At 35.1% G+C, this 19,956-nt stretch overlaps 1 protein-coding gene across 3 annotated transcripts in view; it reads left to right on the top strand.

Annotated features, from left to right (window-relative positions):
* The window catches only part of NBEA (neurobeachin), a 510,074-nt gene that overhangs the window by 248,596 nt on the left and 241,522 nt on the right, over positions 1–19,956 (top strand). For all 3 annotated transcript variants that reach the window (XM_056329059.1, XM_056329057.1, XM_056329058.1), the window contains exons 35-36: positions 401–462; positions 13,416–13,480. In XM_056329059.1, coding sequence (XP_056185034.1) covers positions 401–462; positions 13,416–13,480 — 127 coding nt within the window. The remainder of the gene's footprint in view (positions 1–400; positions 463–13,415; positions 13,481–19,956) is intronic.

A 19,956-nucleotide genomic window follows, 5' to 3' on the forward strand; every position in this document is an offset into this window, starting at 1 on the left:
CTCTACTTGATAACATCTGAATGTTTATTCCTAAGAATTTACAGGATTTAATATTCAAAGATTATTTTCTTATGTTTATAGTAAATTGCTTTGGATGGTATAGATAGGTATTTATTTATTTAGCTAAATACTGAACTAAGCTAAGTACCAAAAAGACTTAATCAAAACACATTCTGTCCTGAACCTGGTATAGATTATTCCAGGTGATTCTTTGTTGCTCTCTGAACATTTAAGTATGTTTGAATCTGAAATTCTTAGATATTTGTGCTTGAAAGTTGTTTTAGTGTATTTGAGTGACAAAAAATACATTACAAATATTTTATGGAATTTCTGAAACCATGAATCTATAATAACTAAATATCACCAATCTTTTAAATTCATCTTTGACTATTTATTGCAGGTCTGGTTTGTATGAAGTCAAGTACTTCAGTGGTTGAACTTGTTATGCTGCTTTGTTCACAGGTAAGACATTCTCTGGTATTAATTGTATTAGTTTCTTTGCATAGTGCCGCATTACTGCCAGCCTAAGAATTCTATCTTGCCGTTTGTTTCTTCCATTTCGTTATAAGAAAATACAAATTAAACTCTCCTGGTAGCATATAAATTGCAGATATTTTTTTATATATATTGTATAGTTTGTCTATATTCATGTGGTATACAAGGTATATTTGCATTCGTTTTGTAGAAGATATGGATGTACTTTATGCACTTTTTCTGTGTATGAACTCACTTTAAAGCCAGTTCCTATTTAGAATTATGTAAATAGGATACTGTTGTCATAATTTAATGTTGAAATCTGCCTTTGAGTTAGTAACTTTTAAAACCTTATTTTGTGGTGACTTTATTACTTTTGATATACATGACAACGTACTGGATATTTTGTGTAGCTTTCAGTATATAAAATTATTAGATAGTCCTCAAGGACTGGCAGCAGGTTATTTCTATTTTAAAAATGCTATAGTTAATTATTGGGGTTTTAGCATATCAGTAATGGGTTTCTCAGAAATCTGAATCAGTTAACATTTTGAGTTGCTTTCACAAGTAAAATACTCAAGACTAAAATAATTCCTCATATTTTTTGGGTTGTTTATATATCAATTTTAATTTTATTTGTTTTGACAGAAGTGTTATTGGCTAATTTCATATATATAGCCTTTTACTTTAAGCTGCCAGTAATAAGTTATCAACAAATATTTTAGAATATTGCTCATTTTGTAAAATACAAGAAAAATATGATGGCCTAACAGATCCAAATAACTTCACAAGTTTTTACACTTCTCTAAAGACTTATTAACAGCATTTCATTTACCAAGTCCCCCGCAGATTTACAATACCAGTTAAACTCAAACCAAGTTAGTATATAAAATGCCCAGGTTAACTTGTTATATTACTATCAAGGAAATTACTTGTTTGTAGCTTTACTTGAGCATTCACTGCTGTACATTGAGAACATGCACCAAAAATGTACTGAAAACAAATGAGTTTCTAGGGGTAATTGAAATCAAGATCTACTTTTCAGGAATCTATCTGAAAATAATTACCATTAACAACTGATTTTGGGGGAGGGAGTTCTAATTTACCTGCTGCTTCTGTTTGCCAGTCCGTAGGTTGTCTTTCTTCATGCTTGTGTCATAAGGAAATCATTAAATCTTGTTTTCCTTTATTATTTTTTTTTCTTTTTGTATCTTCCTTTTTATTTCTTCCTCTTTTAGCCAGGGTGGATATTGGTTAGGGAAAAGTAAAAGAAAAATACATCCCTGGCAGGAATCCTCAGTGGGGTTTGAACTTCAAACCTTATCCAGCAGGGCACTTGAAAAATTTGTTACCTAATGGTGAAGTCCCAGGTTCCAGGAAAATTCCAAAAGATCCATTAAGGCTTTTGAGCTCTATGTTCATGTCATGCAACCTTGGGTTTTTTTGTTTGTTTTTTTTTAGCATCTTTTGAAGCATTTTCTTCAGGGAAGGAATAACTTAGAGTCCTTTCTTCCTAGCCTTTGGTTTTACTGCAGTTCTCAGGAATGAAGTGGAATGTAGCATTAGGATCTAGTGTCTTTGATGGCCTCATCATCTAATCATAGGTTTAACATTACTCATTTGCTGGCTCCAGGAATTCCTGCCATTAAGGGCCCTAGAGATGAAACTTTGCCTCAAATATTGATTGAAAGGAAGAGAGAGAAATTTAAGCTCTTTCTGCAATGCTTTTTCTTTAGACATCCCAGTAAAGCTATGTAACAAATGTAGCTAAATCAATTTGTTGTTTTTATGGCTATTATATGTGTTATTTATTATTTTAAAATAAAAGTGACTATTTTAAAGATAATATTCATATTATACCTGAAATAATGTGAAGAGCCTAATCATTTTGAAGTTTTTAATATTTATTAGTTTTCTTCATTGTTTGTTTGGGAGAACTGCTTTCAATCTACCCAGTTACTTGGGAAATTGCAAGCTTTCAGTTTTTTTACCCCATCTGATACTTCAGGGCTGTTTTCTTATCCTCTAAATAAGGAAGATTTTGTGTGTCCTGATGTTTAGAAGCTAATACCGTTAATGTTCGTTGGTGATGTTAAATGTTTCTACAGGAGCTGGTCAACAGGGGGCAGTAGTGGTGCAAATTGCATTGTCCTCCCCTCATCTTCCTAACTCCAAAAGTATAGCTTCTGTAAATGCCTCTCCTCAGAATATTCTATTTAATCCTATAGGTGTACTAAACAAACAGGTCTGTAGTTCTATTCATCTGAAGTAAAAATTGTGTTCTTTTTTTCTCTTTACATTTTGAAACTATTTGTCAAAAGGAAACATGAGGTAAATGCTATAAAAATGCTAACGCATAAAATGGCTAGAAGAGAATAGGAGACAGCGTAATATCGTAATCGAGCCTATAGCTAACAGAACTTGGAATCAGGATCGTAGGAGATGTGGTCCACAGCAAATGAGGTTAACTCATCTCTATAAAAAAAGAGATAGTGCTGCCTGAGCTTTTCCATATGATAAATTGAGTAATATGAACTGGAAAGACTATGTAAAGTACTGCGGTTTTTTAGTAATCCTAATGTAACTAGGGCTTTTCTTCCTAACATGGGTAAATCCTTCATATTCAAATTGAATGACATTCTACAGATTATATGGGCAAGTTTGAAATGTGTCACTTAAAAGATAGATGACGATACTAAAAACCTTTGAAAAGTGCAATTTTGTTTGCACAGAACAGAGTAACTTTAGACATTGAAAAGGAAAGGGAAATGCGAAGTTTGTTTTCCTTTCATTTGCTACAGCAAATTAGATGCTTTTATGCTCTTTATGTTGGAAATTCCATGTTAACAACTACAGATTAGCAAGGATGTCAGAATTTTTTTTCTTATCTGAGCTCCTGAATAAAATCAACATTGCCAGCGGCTCACGTCCAAGGTATGGTCTAAATTTACATGAAATATCACATTACAAATGTCTGAAGGTACATGTCATGGATAATTCAGTTCATATGGGCAGCCTTTTAGACTCTGAGGGATATGCAATCAAGCCTTTCCCCCAAAGGAATTTGGAGTTTCTGTGAAAAATACATTTTAAGTTTTAAAGGAACTCCTGTAGGGATAGTGAATCATTTGTAGGTTTGAGGAAGAACAAAAACTTCACTCTTTGTACTTTCTGAATCTCTCTTGCACTGTAACTTGCTTCCTTGCACCCATTTTATCTTTTCATAATATCATCTGCTTCATAAAATTTAGGTTAGTTTGAAGGCTTTATTTTCTTTATTTCTTATATAAACCAAAAGCATACACCCAAGTACTTGGAATGTATTTTTTTTCTAGATAATTGATAATAAACACACAATGATTTTCACTTTTCATAAAATAGGCATTTTCATTTGGATTTTGTCTATTTTAACATAAAATGGATGAAGATGTGTTATGTTTGACAAGATCTGTGCTTGATTAGCTGGTCTTTGTTCCCTCAGCCTGGTTGAGCATGTCACAGCTGTGTTGCTGTTGGAGTGGCAGATTTCTTCAATAAAACATACAATTTAAAAGAAAAAAATAGCCAATATGAATTTTTGCAGTATAGTTTCTTCTTACACAGATTTAGAGTTCAATTACTTTTTTCTTTTTTTTTTTTTTTTTTTAGTTAGCCAAAACACTACAATAGGTTCTAATTGCTTCCAGACCTTCAGCAAATTTTTCTCTTTAGGGATACAGCTTCTGCAGAAACTGAATGATGTTATCCCAAAAGAGTTTTATCTCATGCCACTTGTATTTATCTGTATCTTATCTATTAACAGGGGAAATTTATATTCTTAAACAGAAAATACTGTCTTAGTATTTAAGACATCTTGCTACTTTACCTGTTTAAAAATACAACTATTATAATGGATAAATGGTTACTTTAGGGAAAAAATACTAGGTCATTTGTGGTTGTAGAATACATGTAGAATACCAGTCAAATGTTCACAATTTTGTAGCTTTCAATACATTGTTCTGTTGACTCCACCACCACCCATGTTGGATGTTTGATCAATATGGTAATTCAGGAGCCTCCAAAAGAAATATCAAAACTTGAATGAAAATAATCCACTTATGAATCACTATGTTGAGGAAAAAGATTTATTTTAGATGCTATCCTTTATAAATAGGCTTTTTTTAGAGAAACTATATAGGGAGTGAAGAAAAGGATATACATAACCAAGAAATGTTTTTCTTAAAACTGGCAATTAAAACCCGTTTGGAGATTATCAAATACATGCTGATATATAGTCCCTCTTATAATTAAGCTGTAAATTCTATAAATTGCTTACTTTTATGAAAAATTGTAGAACTTAAAATGACTTAATTAAAGCAAACTATCCTGAGAGTATATCCATAACTTGACAACTCCAGTATGTAATTAATGGGTAAACTGAGCTTCAGCTAAGTTTTTCAAACATTGGTTGACAGTATGAGCCTCATAAAGGAGTTGTATCTGTCTGCATTGTCTTGTCTATTAACCTGGAAACTTAGAAGCTGCTTTGGCTGAATCCAGTCTGTCTCTCCATACCACAGGCAGCCATTCAGTACATACGTTATCAAAAAAGATCTGTGAAGGATCTGCTGCCATGCAGCACAGTCCATAAAACACTTTCTAGCAGTTTGACGCATGTAAAAATGTAGTAGTTGTATACTACTATATATACTATATAAATGAAAACTATAATGAAGTGGCAAAATGGGGCAGAAGACAGGAGAGGGGAAGGCAAATGAGTGCATTTGCCTGTTGTCCTAAGTGACAAGAAAAAAACTGAAACAATATAAAGAAATTAATCTCACTGCAAGGGGAGGTACAAAAGCAAGCAAACAAGAAACAAACAAAAAAAAACCCAAAAATGTGCCTTACCAGTGCAAGTTTGAAGGAAATTCTCACTGAGGAAATCTGGGGGTAGGTTTAGCTCTGGCAATATAGGAAGACCCATCAACCAGGCAATGGAGACATTTCAGTTCGCACAAACACATCTACATGTACATTCTGCTTCAAAGTATGGGATAGATCTTGGGCTTCAGAAATTGGCAGCTGCCCGACACAGAAACCAAGCAGAAAAAGAAATCCTTTCAGGTCCTACAGCTGACCATAAGCTCTGAAATGTGGGATTCATACAATAGAAACGCAATCCATACTTCTTGATACTAAACGTATCTATTCAAAGCTTTCTAGCCAAGTTTAAGTAGGAATTGTCAAGCTCTGCTGTACAGTGCCTTCTTATCAAGCACCATCCTCACAGGTATCTTACCAGGCTCCATCTTCTTAAGAAAGTTAGCTTTATTTCTGTACTACACTATTTGTATATCTACTTTACATTTTCATTTTATGCATTATTAGAAACCTTTTTGTAATAATTTTGTATTTGTTTACTCTTGTTGCCAGTATTAGATTCAACTTGAGTTATGCTTGTTGGTCCTTATTTACTAGCTCCAACGGTATTCCTAGAGTTCTCATACTCCTTAATTTTTCTTTGATAAGTGACAGCTTTTTCAGAGTAACTGTGATAGCAGCACATGAACAGAGTGCTTGCTATTTTTCTTTTTGACACCAACGGCAGTAGGAAGGCTGAAGACAAGTTAAATAATGACAGCTTCTCTTAAATCTAAAGAACAATGGACCTGAGACTTAATCTATCTAGGAAATTAAGTCTGGTATAACTTCAATGGTGAAATTAAGGTTGGTTATGCAAATTCCTGTGGAGGTGTAAATTTTTAATCTTTCTTTTTCCTAATCATGAAACTATTTGGCTATGTGTTCACATTGTCCTTTTGAATAACCCAGTGTCTCTGTACCAGTGCAACTAGGAGGATATGGTGCTTCATATCATATCACTGCAAAAGTCTGAATTAAAATATAATGTAGAAGGGAATGACAGAAACACAGAATGGTCAGGGTTGGAAGGGACCTCTGGAGATCATCTAGTCCAACCCCCTGCTAAAGCAGGTTCTCCTACAGCAGCTTGCACAGTCACATCCAGGTGGGTTTGAATGTCTCCAGAGAAGGAGACTCCACAGCCTCTCTGGGCAGCCTGTTCCAGTGCTCTGTCACCCTGACAGTAAAGTTCTTTCTCATATTCAGAAGGAACACATAATATATGTTACAGTTTGTGCCTGTTGCCTCTTGTCCTGTCATTTGGCACTACTGAAAAGAGCCTGGCCACATCCTCCTGACACTTGCCCTTAAGGTATTTGCAGACATTGATAAGGTCCCCTCTCAGTGTTCTCCAGGCTACACAGGCCCAGCTCTCTCAGCCTTTCCTCATCAGGGAGATGTTCCAGTCCCCTCATCATCTTTGCAGCCCTCCACTGGGCCCTCTCCAGTGGTTCCCTATCCCTCTTGAACTGGGGAGCCCAGAACTGGACACAGCACTCCAGATGCTAATGAACATAAACATGTATGTTCTGATGTTGATTTAGGGCTCTTCACAATCCAGAACACGGCCTGTACACAAATAGGTTATTATACTCATTTAGTGTAATTTCCAAACCAGAAATGAACTCCTGGACAAGCTACAGGGGAGGTAGTAAACTTTTTCCTTTATGTTTTTTTTCTCTAGAAATTGAGTGGTTTGTTGGGAGTGATTGTTTTATGTTTTATGTTTGGGTGGGTATTTTTTTTTCTCCCTAATGTTTCTTACTTGCTTTATAGAATTCTACAAGAAGATTATCATTTTGAATTGTCTTTTTTTTTTTTTTTTTACACTAAAGGGGTGTCAAAGAATTTTCTTGCATTAATTCCTTGTCCATGTGTGGAATGTCTTCCAGACCAATCTGGCTTCATCTCTTGGCCATCTGCTTCTGATAATCTAACTTTCAAATGGAAACCATCAGTGTATTCTTTTCTACTTGTTGGGCAATTTTACTTTCTTGATTATTCTGTGAGATGTTCTTCCAGATCCCCATACACTCAGAAAACTACTGTGTTTTTCCTTTAGTAATAAGCAGCATCTCTTCCTCAATATCTTTCATACACCAGTCATCACAGAACTTCTGGTCCTTTCTCTTGCCTGTCCTTGTCAGAGTATTTTTGTCAAAAAATGTCAAAGAATAAATTTATTACACATCAGCAAGATGCTGCTCTGAACCTCTTCTAGATTAATGGCAAAACAGGCAGGATCAGGAAACTGTAAGAATTAATTTCCCCGTATCCTAATACGACAAGGTGTCTTCCCCTGACTGCTCTACTAAGTTGCCTACAATTGAGAAAAATCTTAGATCAGAGGAAAATACCTAGAAAGTCAGAAGTCATCAGCTGGTATTTATTTCTTAAAGGGCTGAGAAAGGCTGCAAAAGCTCATTATCTGAGACCATCATTATTAATAACTATACCATATTTTTTGTGGGTTTCACTGTATATACAGTGGAGACAATGTGAAGGATAGTTTTCTGTACATCAAAAGGTCTTCTTTTTAATGGTGCGTTTTGGAAGACTTCAGATTAGTTATTCACCTTTAACATTAAAGATTGGTTGAGTAATAAGTGGATTGGCTTTTATGATTGATAGCCATACATAGCAACACAAGTTGTTAATAATAATTTTAGGGTCTCTTAAATGACAAACTATTTTTCCAGTCACGAAGTAAGCTCTAGAAGATGCGGATATGCGTGTGTCTTCTAACGCGTATCTTCTGTCTGTATTAGAATATGTGCAGAATTTCCACAAGGTGGTGAATGTTAATATTATATCATCTAAATAAATTTGGCTGTTTCCCTAGTGTTGTTTGGATAATGTAAATGCTTTTGCAATTGTGGATTTTTTTATTATTATTCTTTTCTTCTAAGGTACCAGTGAAATGTTCCTCTGGGAACGTTTGACTTAATTTCCAAGATAAATTAGGCAATTGCCACAGGTGATCAGAAGGGCAATGTGTCTGTATGTTTCCAAGAAAGCAAGAAATTTACATATTACTCCAAGTCAGGAAAATAAAGGAAAAATAAGGCTTTAGTCTTGTGAAAGTGAAATTTAAAACTTCCTGTTGCCTTTGCTGCATTGTTAGAGTCATATTCACATAAATAAGTGCTGTGAAAGTTTCACATTCTTTTCCTTTCTGTGATTTGGCCAGAATCCAAAAGAAGTATTCAAATACTTGCAGATTTGCCTCCCAGGAGGATGCCATTCTGCAACTTCCTTACTATGGGAAATAGTCACTTTTAAAGTGGATGACCTATCATAAAATCCAAAAATTGATCACAATTTTACTTGAAAGGGTAGACCAAAAGTACGTTTTATTTATCATCTATCAGCCAGATACATCCGAGTGTGAGAGAGGGATAAAGGCAGTGAATTTGGAATACTTAGATCTGATTCTAATTCCAAACAGTAATGGAAGGTTTTAAGACTTCAATATCTTTAAATAAATTCTTCTAGGAATGGTAGGGACAGCCCTATGATCTTAAAAACTGTATAATCTTCTCAAAAAATTATGAGTAATCTGCTAAAAATAATTATGAGGCTGTACCTTAAATTCAGTTGTTTTTTTCTGCTTTTACCTACTTTTAATGGACATGGTTTTCTGCCATTTCCTTCAATCTTGTATCATTTCCTTTAAATCTTTCCTCTCAAATAAAGGAAGTTATTGGTGATTTTAGAAGGTAACTTCACAACATGGAGTTCAAACCTTAGCTAACCTACATGCATGTTGTGAATTGCAAACACATTTTTATGGAATTTCCTCTTTTGTCTCCACATAAAAGGTAGCACCTGCTCTGGTTTGTACAAGATTTTTTGTCTAAACATATTCAAGGGCCTAGAAAGGAGTCAATGGAGAAGAATTTCACCTGTCTCAAGGAGTTATGACAGTGACTGAAGTATTGAGATATGAACTGAATTATTAATACTTTAGACTAGAAAATTCAGTAAAGGTTCAGTATGACAAAAGGGCAAAAAATAGATCAGTTTAAGAAATGGAGAAGAGAGAATTCCACAGAAGATACAATTGATCGAGACAGTGGCACCTGTAGTGGAAGGAGAATTGTGGGGTGGTTACTACACCAGGTATCTGTCCACTCAGTAACCGCAGTTTGTTGAGAAACTTGTAATTTGCGATACAATCTTAGACTTCCTTGCGGAAAGTGGAAAGGGTAAGAGTTCCTATGTAAATTATGAAAACTCTGAGAATCACTATTCCTTTTTTTTTATAAAGCTATTATGTCAGGCTTATTATTTATTATTTTCACAATATATTTTTAAAGAAATTCCCTAATCACCATGAATAAAAATTTAAAAAAATTATTGTAAGCAAAAGTTAATTTGGAAAGAAGTATTATATAAACTAAAAAAATAGTTCTTAGCATGTCAAGCCTAGCTGTTCCTTTTTTACTCCTTGGCTATTATTTTTCACCTGTGCAAATTTTCTGGTATCAATTTAAGATTTGCTAAATTTGTTAATACTCTCTTCAATTTAAGATGTTGCTAAATTTGTTAATACTCTCTGGTGTCTTTTTTTTCCCCATTTTTATTAGTGTACTGAGAATATTTAAAAAATAGGATTAGGAAAATATACTCAAAAGTAAAAATTGTAAGAATATCAGAGAAGAAAAAAATGTTCAAAATGGTGTGAATTAAAAAAAACCCTGAATTTCAAATAATATCTGTACTATGTTATGGTTCAATTTTTAGAATTTTCAGCCTTTTATTCTCATCCCAGTTTTATTCATCTTGTTCTCCTCTGCATGGACAGTTTCATAATAGGATTCAGTCTGAACCTTCTGTCAAGGAACATGTACTCATGCTTTCTGGGTGCAGTGATGCTTTTCAAGCAACAATAGAATAGAGGAGGACAAGTTAGGTGGGGACAGGGGTTGGCAATTGCCAGTATCCTGATGATTTAGTACGTTTTTGATGTCTTCAATAGAAAATGGCGTAATATAAAATATTCAGAACATAACCATACGGGAAAGTAATTTAACTGAATGTCTAATGTTACAATGTTTAATTATTGTGTACGAAGACTTATTTTTATTTGTTTCAACATTAATAAAGTTAGAAATGAAATTTGGTATCTTCATTCTGGTTTTAGTACAAAGAAGTTATGTGTCATCATTCTTGAACACTGTCTGTGTTAGTCTCTGAATGTGCCTCTGACTCTGAGTCTTCTACACCTTACCTTGTTCTGAGAGGTGCACTGCTGGCACTGTCAATCAGGAACCCCAAAGGAAGAAAGGTCAATACATTCCTCTTGTATAGAAGAAATTCTCTGTTACATATTTTTGTCAAGTCTTCTGTTACTTCAGCATGTAATTGGCATCAACACTTCCGAGGCACAGAAGTGTCTCCCAACTCTTGTTTAAGGCCCAGAAGATTCTGGATATGAACTACACAAGAACCACCTGAGATGTAGTGTAGTCATTCAAGAACTTAGCTGCTAATAACCAAATAGCTATACTATGATTCTACTTGCCTATAGCATAAATTTCCCACCCACCATCACTGTATCCATTACATTTGGTGTTTATCTTTCTGGTTTTTGTATCTTGAGGGTGAGAAATATTATCTTAAATTTCACAGAAACTCTAAAAAAAAATTGCTGCACATTCTTTGAGCATACAACTCCACATCTTAATTCAGTTCTTAAAGTTCATGCAGTGATCTGAATGGCTATTGAAATGCAACTATAATGCTAGCATTTCTAAATATTTCAGTTTATTGTTGGGGGTTTTTAAAAAGAAACTGGAAAAAAGAAAACCTGGTGCCTCTTCACAACTACGGTTCACCTCTCAGGATCATGAATCTTTTATATTAGATTACACCTAAAATGGAGAGGAAATTGTAGTAGTAATAATTATTCCCCTATCTGTGGGTTAATGGAAGGTTAGGAGTTTGTAGTGGTATTTGTAGTAGTGAGTTTGAAGTGAAGCAATGCATGAATCCTGGTTTCTTTCTGGTTCTGCATCAGTACGTTTTCCACTAGTTTTTGGTAGATAGTTGGGCAGGTTTCACACATTTTTAATGTGAATATTTACTTTGGATAAATTGCTGAGATTTTCCACCTGTGGGGACATAAGAAGAGATTTGTTTGCTTCCACATAGATATCTAATGCCTCTTTAGGTACCTTAAGATATCCAGGACATCTTGGATGTCCTGCAGTATCTGAGATGTGCACTGAACAGTAAGATCTGAAAAAATACATGCAAGAATTTCTTGGTCTTTTGCAGACACAGGTAGACCCTCTGTCTCTCTTTAAAAATTTAATCAGCATGCTTTCTTCTAGCTGTCTTTAAGAAGCCTTTTTTCCTTTCTTTTTTTTCTTCTCTTTTCAACTTCTTTCCTGAATTGTAGTGATAACAGTTCTGTTTTCTTCACTGCAAAGTCATAGCAGCTGTGGTGCAGAAAATCATCTCAAAAGAAAATGCTAACAGTTTTTTTTTATATAGTGTACAGTAAAGGGCTCTGATTTAAAAAAAATATATAATGATACACCTCAAATACTGTCTCAAACCCAGACTATTGTTTCTTCCATTGGCACTAGTTGCCTATGCTTAGGCAACTGAATCCTTTTCTTTGTAGTTTCTCAGAGTAGCTTTGTACTGTACCAAGGTAATTTAATTGCTTCCAGAAATTAGATCATTAGGCTTGCTTTGGTTAGTGGATTTGGAAAAGAACAAAATCAACAGCTCTGAAGAAAGGACCTGTTACAATGGTTTTCTAGACCACAAGCTAGAGTCTTGATACTCCACCTTCCCTAACCAGGACTTACCTCTTTAGTAATGGGTTAAGAGTATGTTCATGATTTGAGTATTTCAGTAGCTGCCTCTTATAAAATCAATCATGAGTACAAGATAATTCTTGCTGGTTTTTTGTAAGATGCATGACTTGATCAAATCTGTGAATTACTATGATCAGTAAGAAGCACCATGCTGATTAGTGATTAGTTTTCACAACTATTCTTTGAGAAAATTTCCTTATCTGTACAAAGGTATCTTTTTTTGCCCGTATCAGGAAACAAGCATTAGGAATTTCTGCATGATTTTTTTAGTCCTGTAAAAAATTAAATGTAAAGCAGAATAGTTCTGTAACTGTAGCTCTCTCTACCCATTTCTGTTTATAAGATGAAGTCTCAGACTAGATGATTTATCTCTGAACTGTTTTACTTTTTTTTGTACAAAAGATGTATTTTGATTTCTTTTTTTCTATATGATGAAAAGGAATTGTTTATTACTCTTAAAGTTTTAAGGTATTGTCCCAAAAGAAAGCAATCTTCACTTGCTAGAGAGATGTCTCAACCTTTTTTTATCTCAAGTATCAAAAGTCTGTTGGTGTGATAGAGGCAGTGATAGAAGCTGTTTGTGATGCATTGAGAATTTTCTCTTTAACTTAGTGGTATATGAAATAGAACTTGTTATCTTTTAATATTGATTAGGTGGTTTAAATTAGTTTCAAAAGTTTATCTTGGAAATCCATGTTAACAGTAGAAGAATTTTAAAAACTCAGTTTGTTATTAGCAACTGGTTTTGTTTTCATTTGTAACGGGGCAGAAGCAAAGACTGAACTCAAGGAGGGGTGGGTGGTATACACATTGTTGTCTGCCCTATATGATAAAATGTACAAGGTGTAACAGTGAAGCAACATGAAGAAACTACTGCTGTCATACTTTGGTGCACTTAATATGTTCATTGGGCAACTATGAACTGGAGAAACAAGACGTATTTTCATATTCTCCAGACAAGGAAACTAAAGCTTGCTTAAGGGTGAAACAGAAAACATGACCACCTAAAAGTTATTTGAAAATCAAAACAAATTAGAGTTTTTAAATGATCAAGTCATTCTTCTTTGAAAAGGAAAAAAAAAAAAAGCATTAAATTAAGAAGTTCAGCCTATATTCAAGCTCCTTAGGAAGTCATCAGGGTCAGCTTCAGAAATGTGGTTTAAAATCCTTGGGTTTTGATCATGTTATATTTTATCTTCTTAGGAATGGCAAAATTCTATTCAGAAGAATGCAGGACTTGCATTTATTGAGCTCATCAATGAAGGAAGGTAATTAATTTTAAAGCTTTTGAACAAGTAGTCATTTTGCATTTATTCCATTGGGTGATAATACTTCCTCACCATCTGTTCCAAAAAGATTGTGTAAAGGCCATTTTAATTAAGAGATTTATTGTATAGATACTTTATATAGCAAATATTTAATATGGAATTGTATAAATTCTGAAAATTTTGTTTATTGACAGAAGGAAATAGAGCTCCCATGAACTGTATATAGGTTTGGGTTTATTTGAGAATTGAACCACCATTTTCCAGAGCAGCAAGGTTGTTTTACCCAGACAGTCCAGGGACCCCAATCTGTAAACCCATCTGCTGCTCCATCTGTTTTAGGAGCACTGCATTCATTGTACAGATGCACTTCTCTGTACTATAATTTCAAAAGGAATTATTTTACCTAGAATTTCTGGTCCAAATTGAGTTCTGTAAAACACGCAGGTTATTATGTTTATAAAAGCAGTCTTGCTTTTGCAAATTCTTAAGATACTTTATTATCACTCCCCAAGTAATTTTAATACTGTGTCTGTCTTTTACTCTGTGCAATGTTTGCCAGTACTTCCAGCCAGCAAGCTGGGCAGCAAAGGGGGACTCTTTGGCCTTCTTGGTAGTAGAATGCCAAAGACAAATGGAGCCACTTGTCTAATGTGTGTGACACATATTGGCCAGTACATTAAATCCCTTTGAAACTAGATGTCTTGATATGTGCAGCTGGAGAAAAAAAAAAAAAAACCAAAACATATAGCAATACACCTGTTGAAGAGATGCTGTCATTTTAGGTGTGGTTTCCTTTGGTATGTCATTACCAAAGTAAAGTATCAAATCTTCTCTTTATTAGAGGATATTTTTTTGTCTTGCTGTGATATTTCAGTGGTTAAATCATGCGTTTATTTAAAATTAAGTTTAGAAAACACTAAGGTATAGGAATATGAATACCTTGAAAAGAGGAACTTGTAGCTTATCACCCAGTTTTTGCTTGGTGCAAATTCTTTCAGATTCCCTGTGCACACTGAAGTTACACCACAATATAGCAATTGGAAATTTAGTCTTTTCTTTGGAAATTCTTCTTGCTGTGAAGTGGCAATATGAGTTTACACCATAATAGGACTCACCTGAGTGGGTCATGTACTGCACATTGTACAATAAATATTACATGATAATAAACTGAGTAATTGTAGGAAGCTTATGTTCTTGGATAGTAATACAAATAAATAAACATGAAAATAAATTTCCTTTTGACCCTTTCTATTTTCTCAGCCAGGCTAGTGAGTTCAGATATTATTGCATGCTCGCTATTGATAAAATGCTTATTCTGAACAAATCCTACATCTGCATATTTTTAGCAGTCAGGTATTAAGATATCAGTGAACGCTCTACTCCCCTCTAACAAAAACTTTTCAAAACATCATAGTATTTAAGAACTGCTGCTTAAATCCAGTCAAAGGAATGTTTAATCAAACTGCCCTTAGACGCATGTTCCTCCATATACTTTTGTCAGAAAGGTGTTTTAGAACAAGTGTGTGTGCATTATTAGAACACTCGTCTTTGCAATCAGCCCATTTGTTTTTAATTTACCCTTTTGGGTATAAAGATAACAATCCTTTAACTGGAAATTGTTATAAATATTTATTCTGCTTAATAGCTAAACTTGTGAATGCAATTCATCAATCATAGCTAGAGAATGCAATTGTGCAGTTGTCAACAATTAACAGGACATAAACAGTTGATGAATGTGCAGCTGAATTAAAGTGCTCCCTAGGATAACCTGAAATTATAAACTGGATCATTTAAAGGAATCTAACAAAGGGTCTTTATAATTAAAACAAAGCAGGCTTAATGGGATGTAAAATTGCATATAATCGCTGGGCAATAATGATTGAATTTTAAATTATTAAAAGCAAAATGAAGACTAAGAATATTTTGAAGGACTTTCTAAGTAAGATTTTGAGAGACCTGGGTAAATAAATCAACAGTTTTGAGAAAGCTTTTTCTTTTGACGTAGAGGAAATGTTTAGGTGTAATGCAGAGGATAATAGATTTTACTGCTTTCAGTTAGATATCAATCTTGTTTAATATATGGATGCTATAAGGTGATTTTCTGATTACCTAACTTCTGTTGATTTTGCTTGAAATAATTCGAGTGTCTTTCTGATCTTTGACTTCATTAGAAATGTTCTGAAATACAATATTTCAGTTTAGTTGTAGTTAAGAAAAAGCCCTGTCAATTTAATGAATGCATCTTCATTTTACATCAGTTGATTTACTGTGTTTGTTTCTGTATTTTGTTTTAGTTACTGTTTTGTTAGGAAGGTCTGAATGACACATTTGTAGGATTCAGCATACAGACACTGATACACTTTTCTAAAAACAGGAACTGTTATAACAGTTGTTAGTACAACAAGAGTATCTGACTGTAGATTTGAATTAATACTTTCAAGGAAAACATATGCAAAGATATTTAATTTGGAAGTGTACATGTCTATAATATATCTGAAAGATTTAGAGATATTCTGGTTAGGATCTTGAACTTTATGCTGCTTTTTAATAAGTCTCATGCTATGAATATGTGATATTGAGGGTATCACACATGTCAAGAGCTTCACTGATAGCAGCTTAATTAGGATTTCAGATTTACGTTAGGGTATATACACAAGCAGGCTTCTTTATTTAAGAGCTGGATGCATTTACAATGTTGGCTGTAAAAAGAGACATGAAAAGAGTTCTTTAGGAATTATGTGGTAGGGAGATTACAACCCATATTTAAGTGGGGTGCTGATGGATAAGGTCAAAAGAAAAGGGTGTAGGGTGACAACAAGAGAAAAGATAGGAGCACCCACTTCAAGTAAATATGTATGCAAATGCATACAACTTGGGAAACTAGCAGTAGAAATTATTCCACATGCAATCACAAAACTATGACATCAGTGGAATGAATGAGGTTTGGTGGGAGGGCCTGCACTGCATGGCAGAAGTGCTACAATTGGACAGATACATGTTCCTTGGGAAATAGAGGCAGAGAAAGCAAGGAGAGAATGTTGCCTTCTCTGTGAAGGAGTAGCTCAGATGTGTGGAGCTCTTCAATGGGTTTGATGATAGTCTGGCTGATAACTTGCAGGACAGGATGAGAAGAGAGTCCTGTAAGGGTGGCATTATGGTGAGAGTTTGTCACAGACCACCCATTCAGGGTGAGAGAAAGGAAGAAGTATTCTTTAAAAAATTTGAGGAAGTATCCGGATCACAAACCCTAGTTCTCATAGGGATCTTTAACCTCTCTGATATCCTCTGGAAGTGCCACAGGGTGGGATGCATGCAGTCAGGAAGATCTCTGGAGGGTGCTGGGGATGACTTCTTGATACAGGATGAACCAATTAAGAGTGACACACAGCTGGATCTGCTGATTTTGAATGTGGTAATTAATGTCACCTTTGGCTGTAGTTGCTATGAAATAGTGGAGTGAGGATGTAGCATAGTACAGACTTCATGAGTGCAGATTTTAGCTTATTTAGGAAACTGATAGGTAGGATTGCATAAGAGGCAGATATGGAGGTCAAGAGACCTCTGGAAAGGTGGCAGGCCTTTAAGTACAGCATCATCCAAGTGCAAGAACAGGAAAAAAAAGTCTGTGTATCAAGACTGGTTTAGCTAACCAAGGAAATTATAGTAAAGCTCTGGTGTAAAAAGGGTACACAGGAGGTAGAAGTAGAAGCAGGCTAGAAAGGAGGAATTTAGAAACACTGCTTGAACATGTAAGGAATGTTGTCAGGAAGGCCAACACAACTGGAAATGAGACTTGAAAGATATCAAGGGCAACAAGAGCTTCTACCACTTCATTAGTGGTAAAAGGCTGACCAAGGAAAATGTGGCCTGTTGCTGAATGTGATGGATGATTTAGTGTTATATGAGACTGCAGTGCTCAATGCCTTACTTGCCCCAGTCTTCACCAAGGTTTCTCAAGTCTCTATTTTTAGTGAAAGTGTTCAAGGAGGAGAACCACCAGCAGTGGATGAGGATTGAGTCAAGGATTCCTTGAGATAGCTTGTTCTATGCCATACCATACTATACCATGTCCATAATACCTGATGGGGTACATCTGATGGTAGTGAAAGTCCTTGCAAGGCTGATCACTATTACCTCTGAAAGGTCAAGGAACTTGGGCCAGGTCATAGGTAACTGGAGAAAGGTAAATGTTGCACCCATCTTTAAAGTAATCCACTAAAGCCAGAGAACTGTGAGCTGGTTAGTTTTTCTTCCGTACCTTGGAAAACCATGTAACAAGTCCTTTTGGACCACACTTTTGGCTGCATGAAGGAGAACGTAATTGAGAACAGTCAACATGGATTTAAAAAAGCTAGACCACGCGTGACCAACCTGTTTGTCTTCTGTGATAAAACTGGATTTGTGGACATGGGGAGAGCATTGTACATCTTACCTTGACATTGGCAAGGTTTCCACATTGTGTCCCACAATATTCATGTATTGGAGTTAGAACATTACATTCTGAATGGATGGACAACTAAATAGGTAGAAAACTGGCTGCATAATGGGCCTCTGAGGGTTGTGATTAATTGGTTGTACTCTACCTTGATGCCTTTGACAAGTGGAGTACCTCAGGGGTCTATCCTGCCTAAGAGATGGATGTTACAGATCATTATCTATTAGTCTTTCAGAATCCGATTACTATCCTCATCTTCCATTTCCTTCTCCCTTTATGTTTTTACAACACTCACCTCTTTAAAGAGATGACCTTGTTCTTTTATTTAAAATAATTTCCTTGATTACTTAGATAATTTCATTATTTTAAATAGCAGGGGTAGTCAGATCATAACATACATTTGAGGAATCATGAGACTTTATTTCATCTCAGATTTAAAATTGTAAGCTTTGTTTCTGTAATTTCATCTCTGTACCTAAGTGTGCTTTCTGCCTTTGGCCATGAAAATATATACTTTTGCATATCCACCTAACTGGATCTCCAAGCATACTTAAAATTCACAGGAGGCCTTTTTCTTTTAAACCTTATTTTGTGGAGAGGTTTCACTAATTTCCTGGAGAGAGTAGCAGAATGTTTAAATAGACTGGAAATTTGTGTTTGTTTGAATTTAGATGAATTGCTGATTAAATCCTGAAAGGAAGCTAATAAAGACTTACATTCTTTCCATGTTACCTCAACTAGGATTGTTGGGTAACTGCAGCAAATTTTCTTTTGGACATCCTCTGTTGCAGTTTGGCAGTTCTGTTATGTTTGGTTTGTTGTAAATGAGCTCACAGTCATTATTCACTGTCCACAATACTTAAATGTTCAGGCACTGTGTTAAAAGGTGTATCTATGGTGCCGTTTGCCATATTTGATTTATGACATGCATTTACAGTTGGATCCCTAGGTACTCCTTGAAGAACTCATTTAGTAGTTGGGTCCAAGAAGGATGGAGAAAGGATGCTGTTCCTTGTTTCTGTCTTGCCAATGATCTTGATCACAGGAACCTTGAGGTCAAACAGGGAGATCACCTGAATCATCCCAGAATACGAGACATATGGTCTTCAGACATCGTGGATATTATGTAGGCCTACCAGAACAACTTGCAAAGGATTCTAGCCTGATGTGCAAAATCCAGTATGTGTAAATCCAGGCAGAAAATAGCCCTCAATTACAATATATAAATAAGAACAAAGTTGTTTGATTATTCTGTCTTTGACAGATGTAACCAAATTCTGTTGCTGTATTGTCACCCTCACCAAGTGTAACTTTGATTGGAGGAATCCTTTATCATCTGTGAGTGGCTGTTTTGTGGAAATTCATCCTAAATGCCATCTTCCATCAGTAGAGGATTCCTGTCATAGATACTTCTGTAAAACTGGGCACTGAATATCTGTATTTCTGCTCCAGCTGAGGTGTAAGCTTAAGCTCCCTGTTTGATATGCTTTTCTATAATCTCGTATTCTTTACAACAGCTGTCCTTGCCCTACCTCCAGACTGATAATTAGTTTGTGTTAGACAAAGCGTACATTGTTATGGTAACCACTTATGTACTTGTGAGGTCAGTACAGCTGGACTTCCTAGATTTGTTCGAGGTTTTGAGGCATCCTCTCAGCTTCTGGCCTTGCCTGATCCAGTCATATCTCAATGGGGAGGCTGATTCTGAGATGCAGGCCATTCCAGTTGTAACTGCTGGTCTTGGATGTTTACGGGATGGTCACTATTTCAAAGAGACAGATTCCTCTAGATTTAGAAAATTCTTAAGCAAAATAGAAAATCTTTATGAGAAGTAGAATAGATTCTTAGTAGTCAACTGAGCTTCACCAAGTCTGTTATAGCTTCTGTGACATTTCTGAAACATTAATAGTTACCCTCCATGAAGTTTATCTTGCCAATGTGCTTATGTAGTAGCCAAGTAGCTGGTCTTTCATGCTATAGTTGCAAAATTTTCTCTAGTAAATTCTTCATTATTGGCTTTTTGCTAGAAATCAGACCCCTG

This window comes from Falco biarmicus, chromosome 2, assembly GCF_023638135.1.
Source record: "Falco biarmicus isolate bFalBia1 chromosome 2, bFalBia1.pri, whole genome shotgun sequence".
NCBI classification, from domain to species: Eukaryota; Metazoa; Chordata; class Aves; order Falconiformes; family Falconidae; genus Falco; species Falco biarmicus.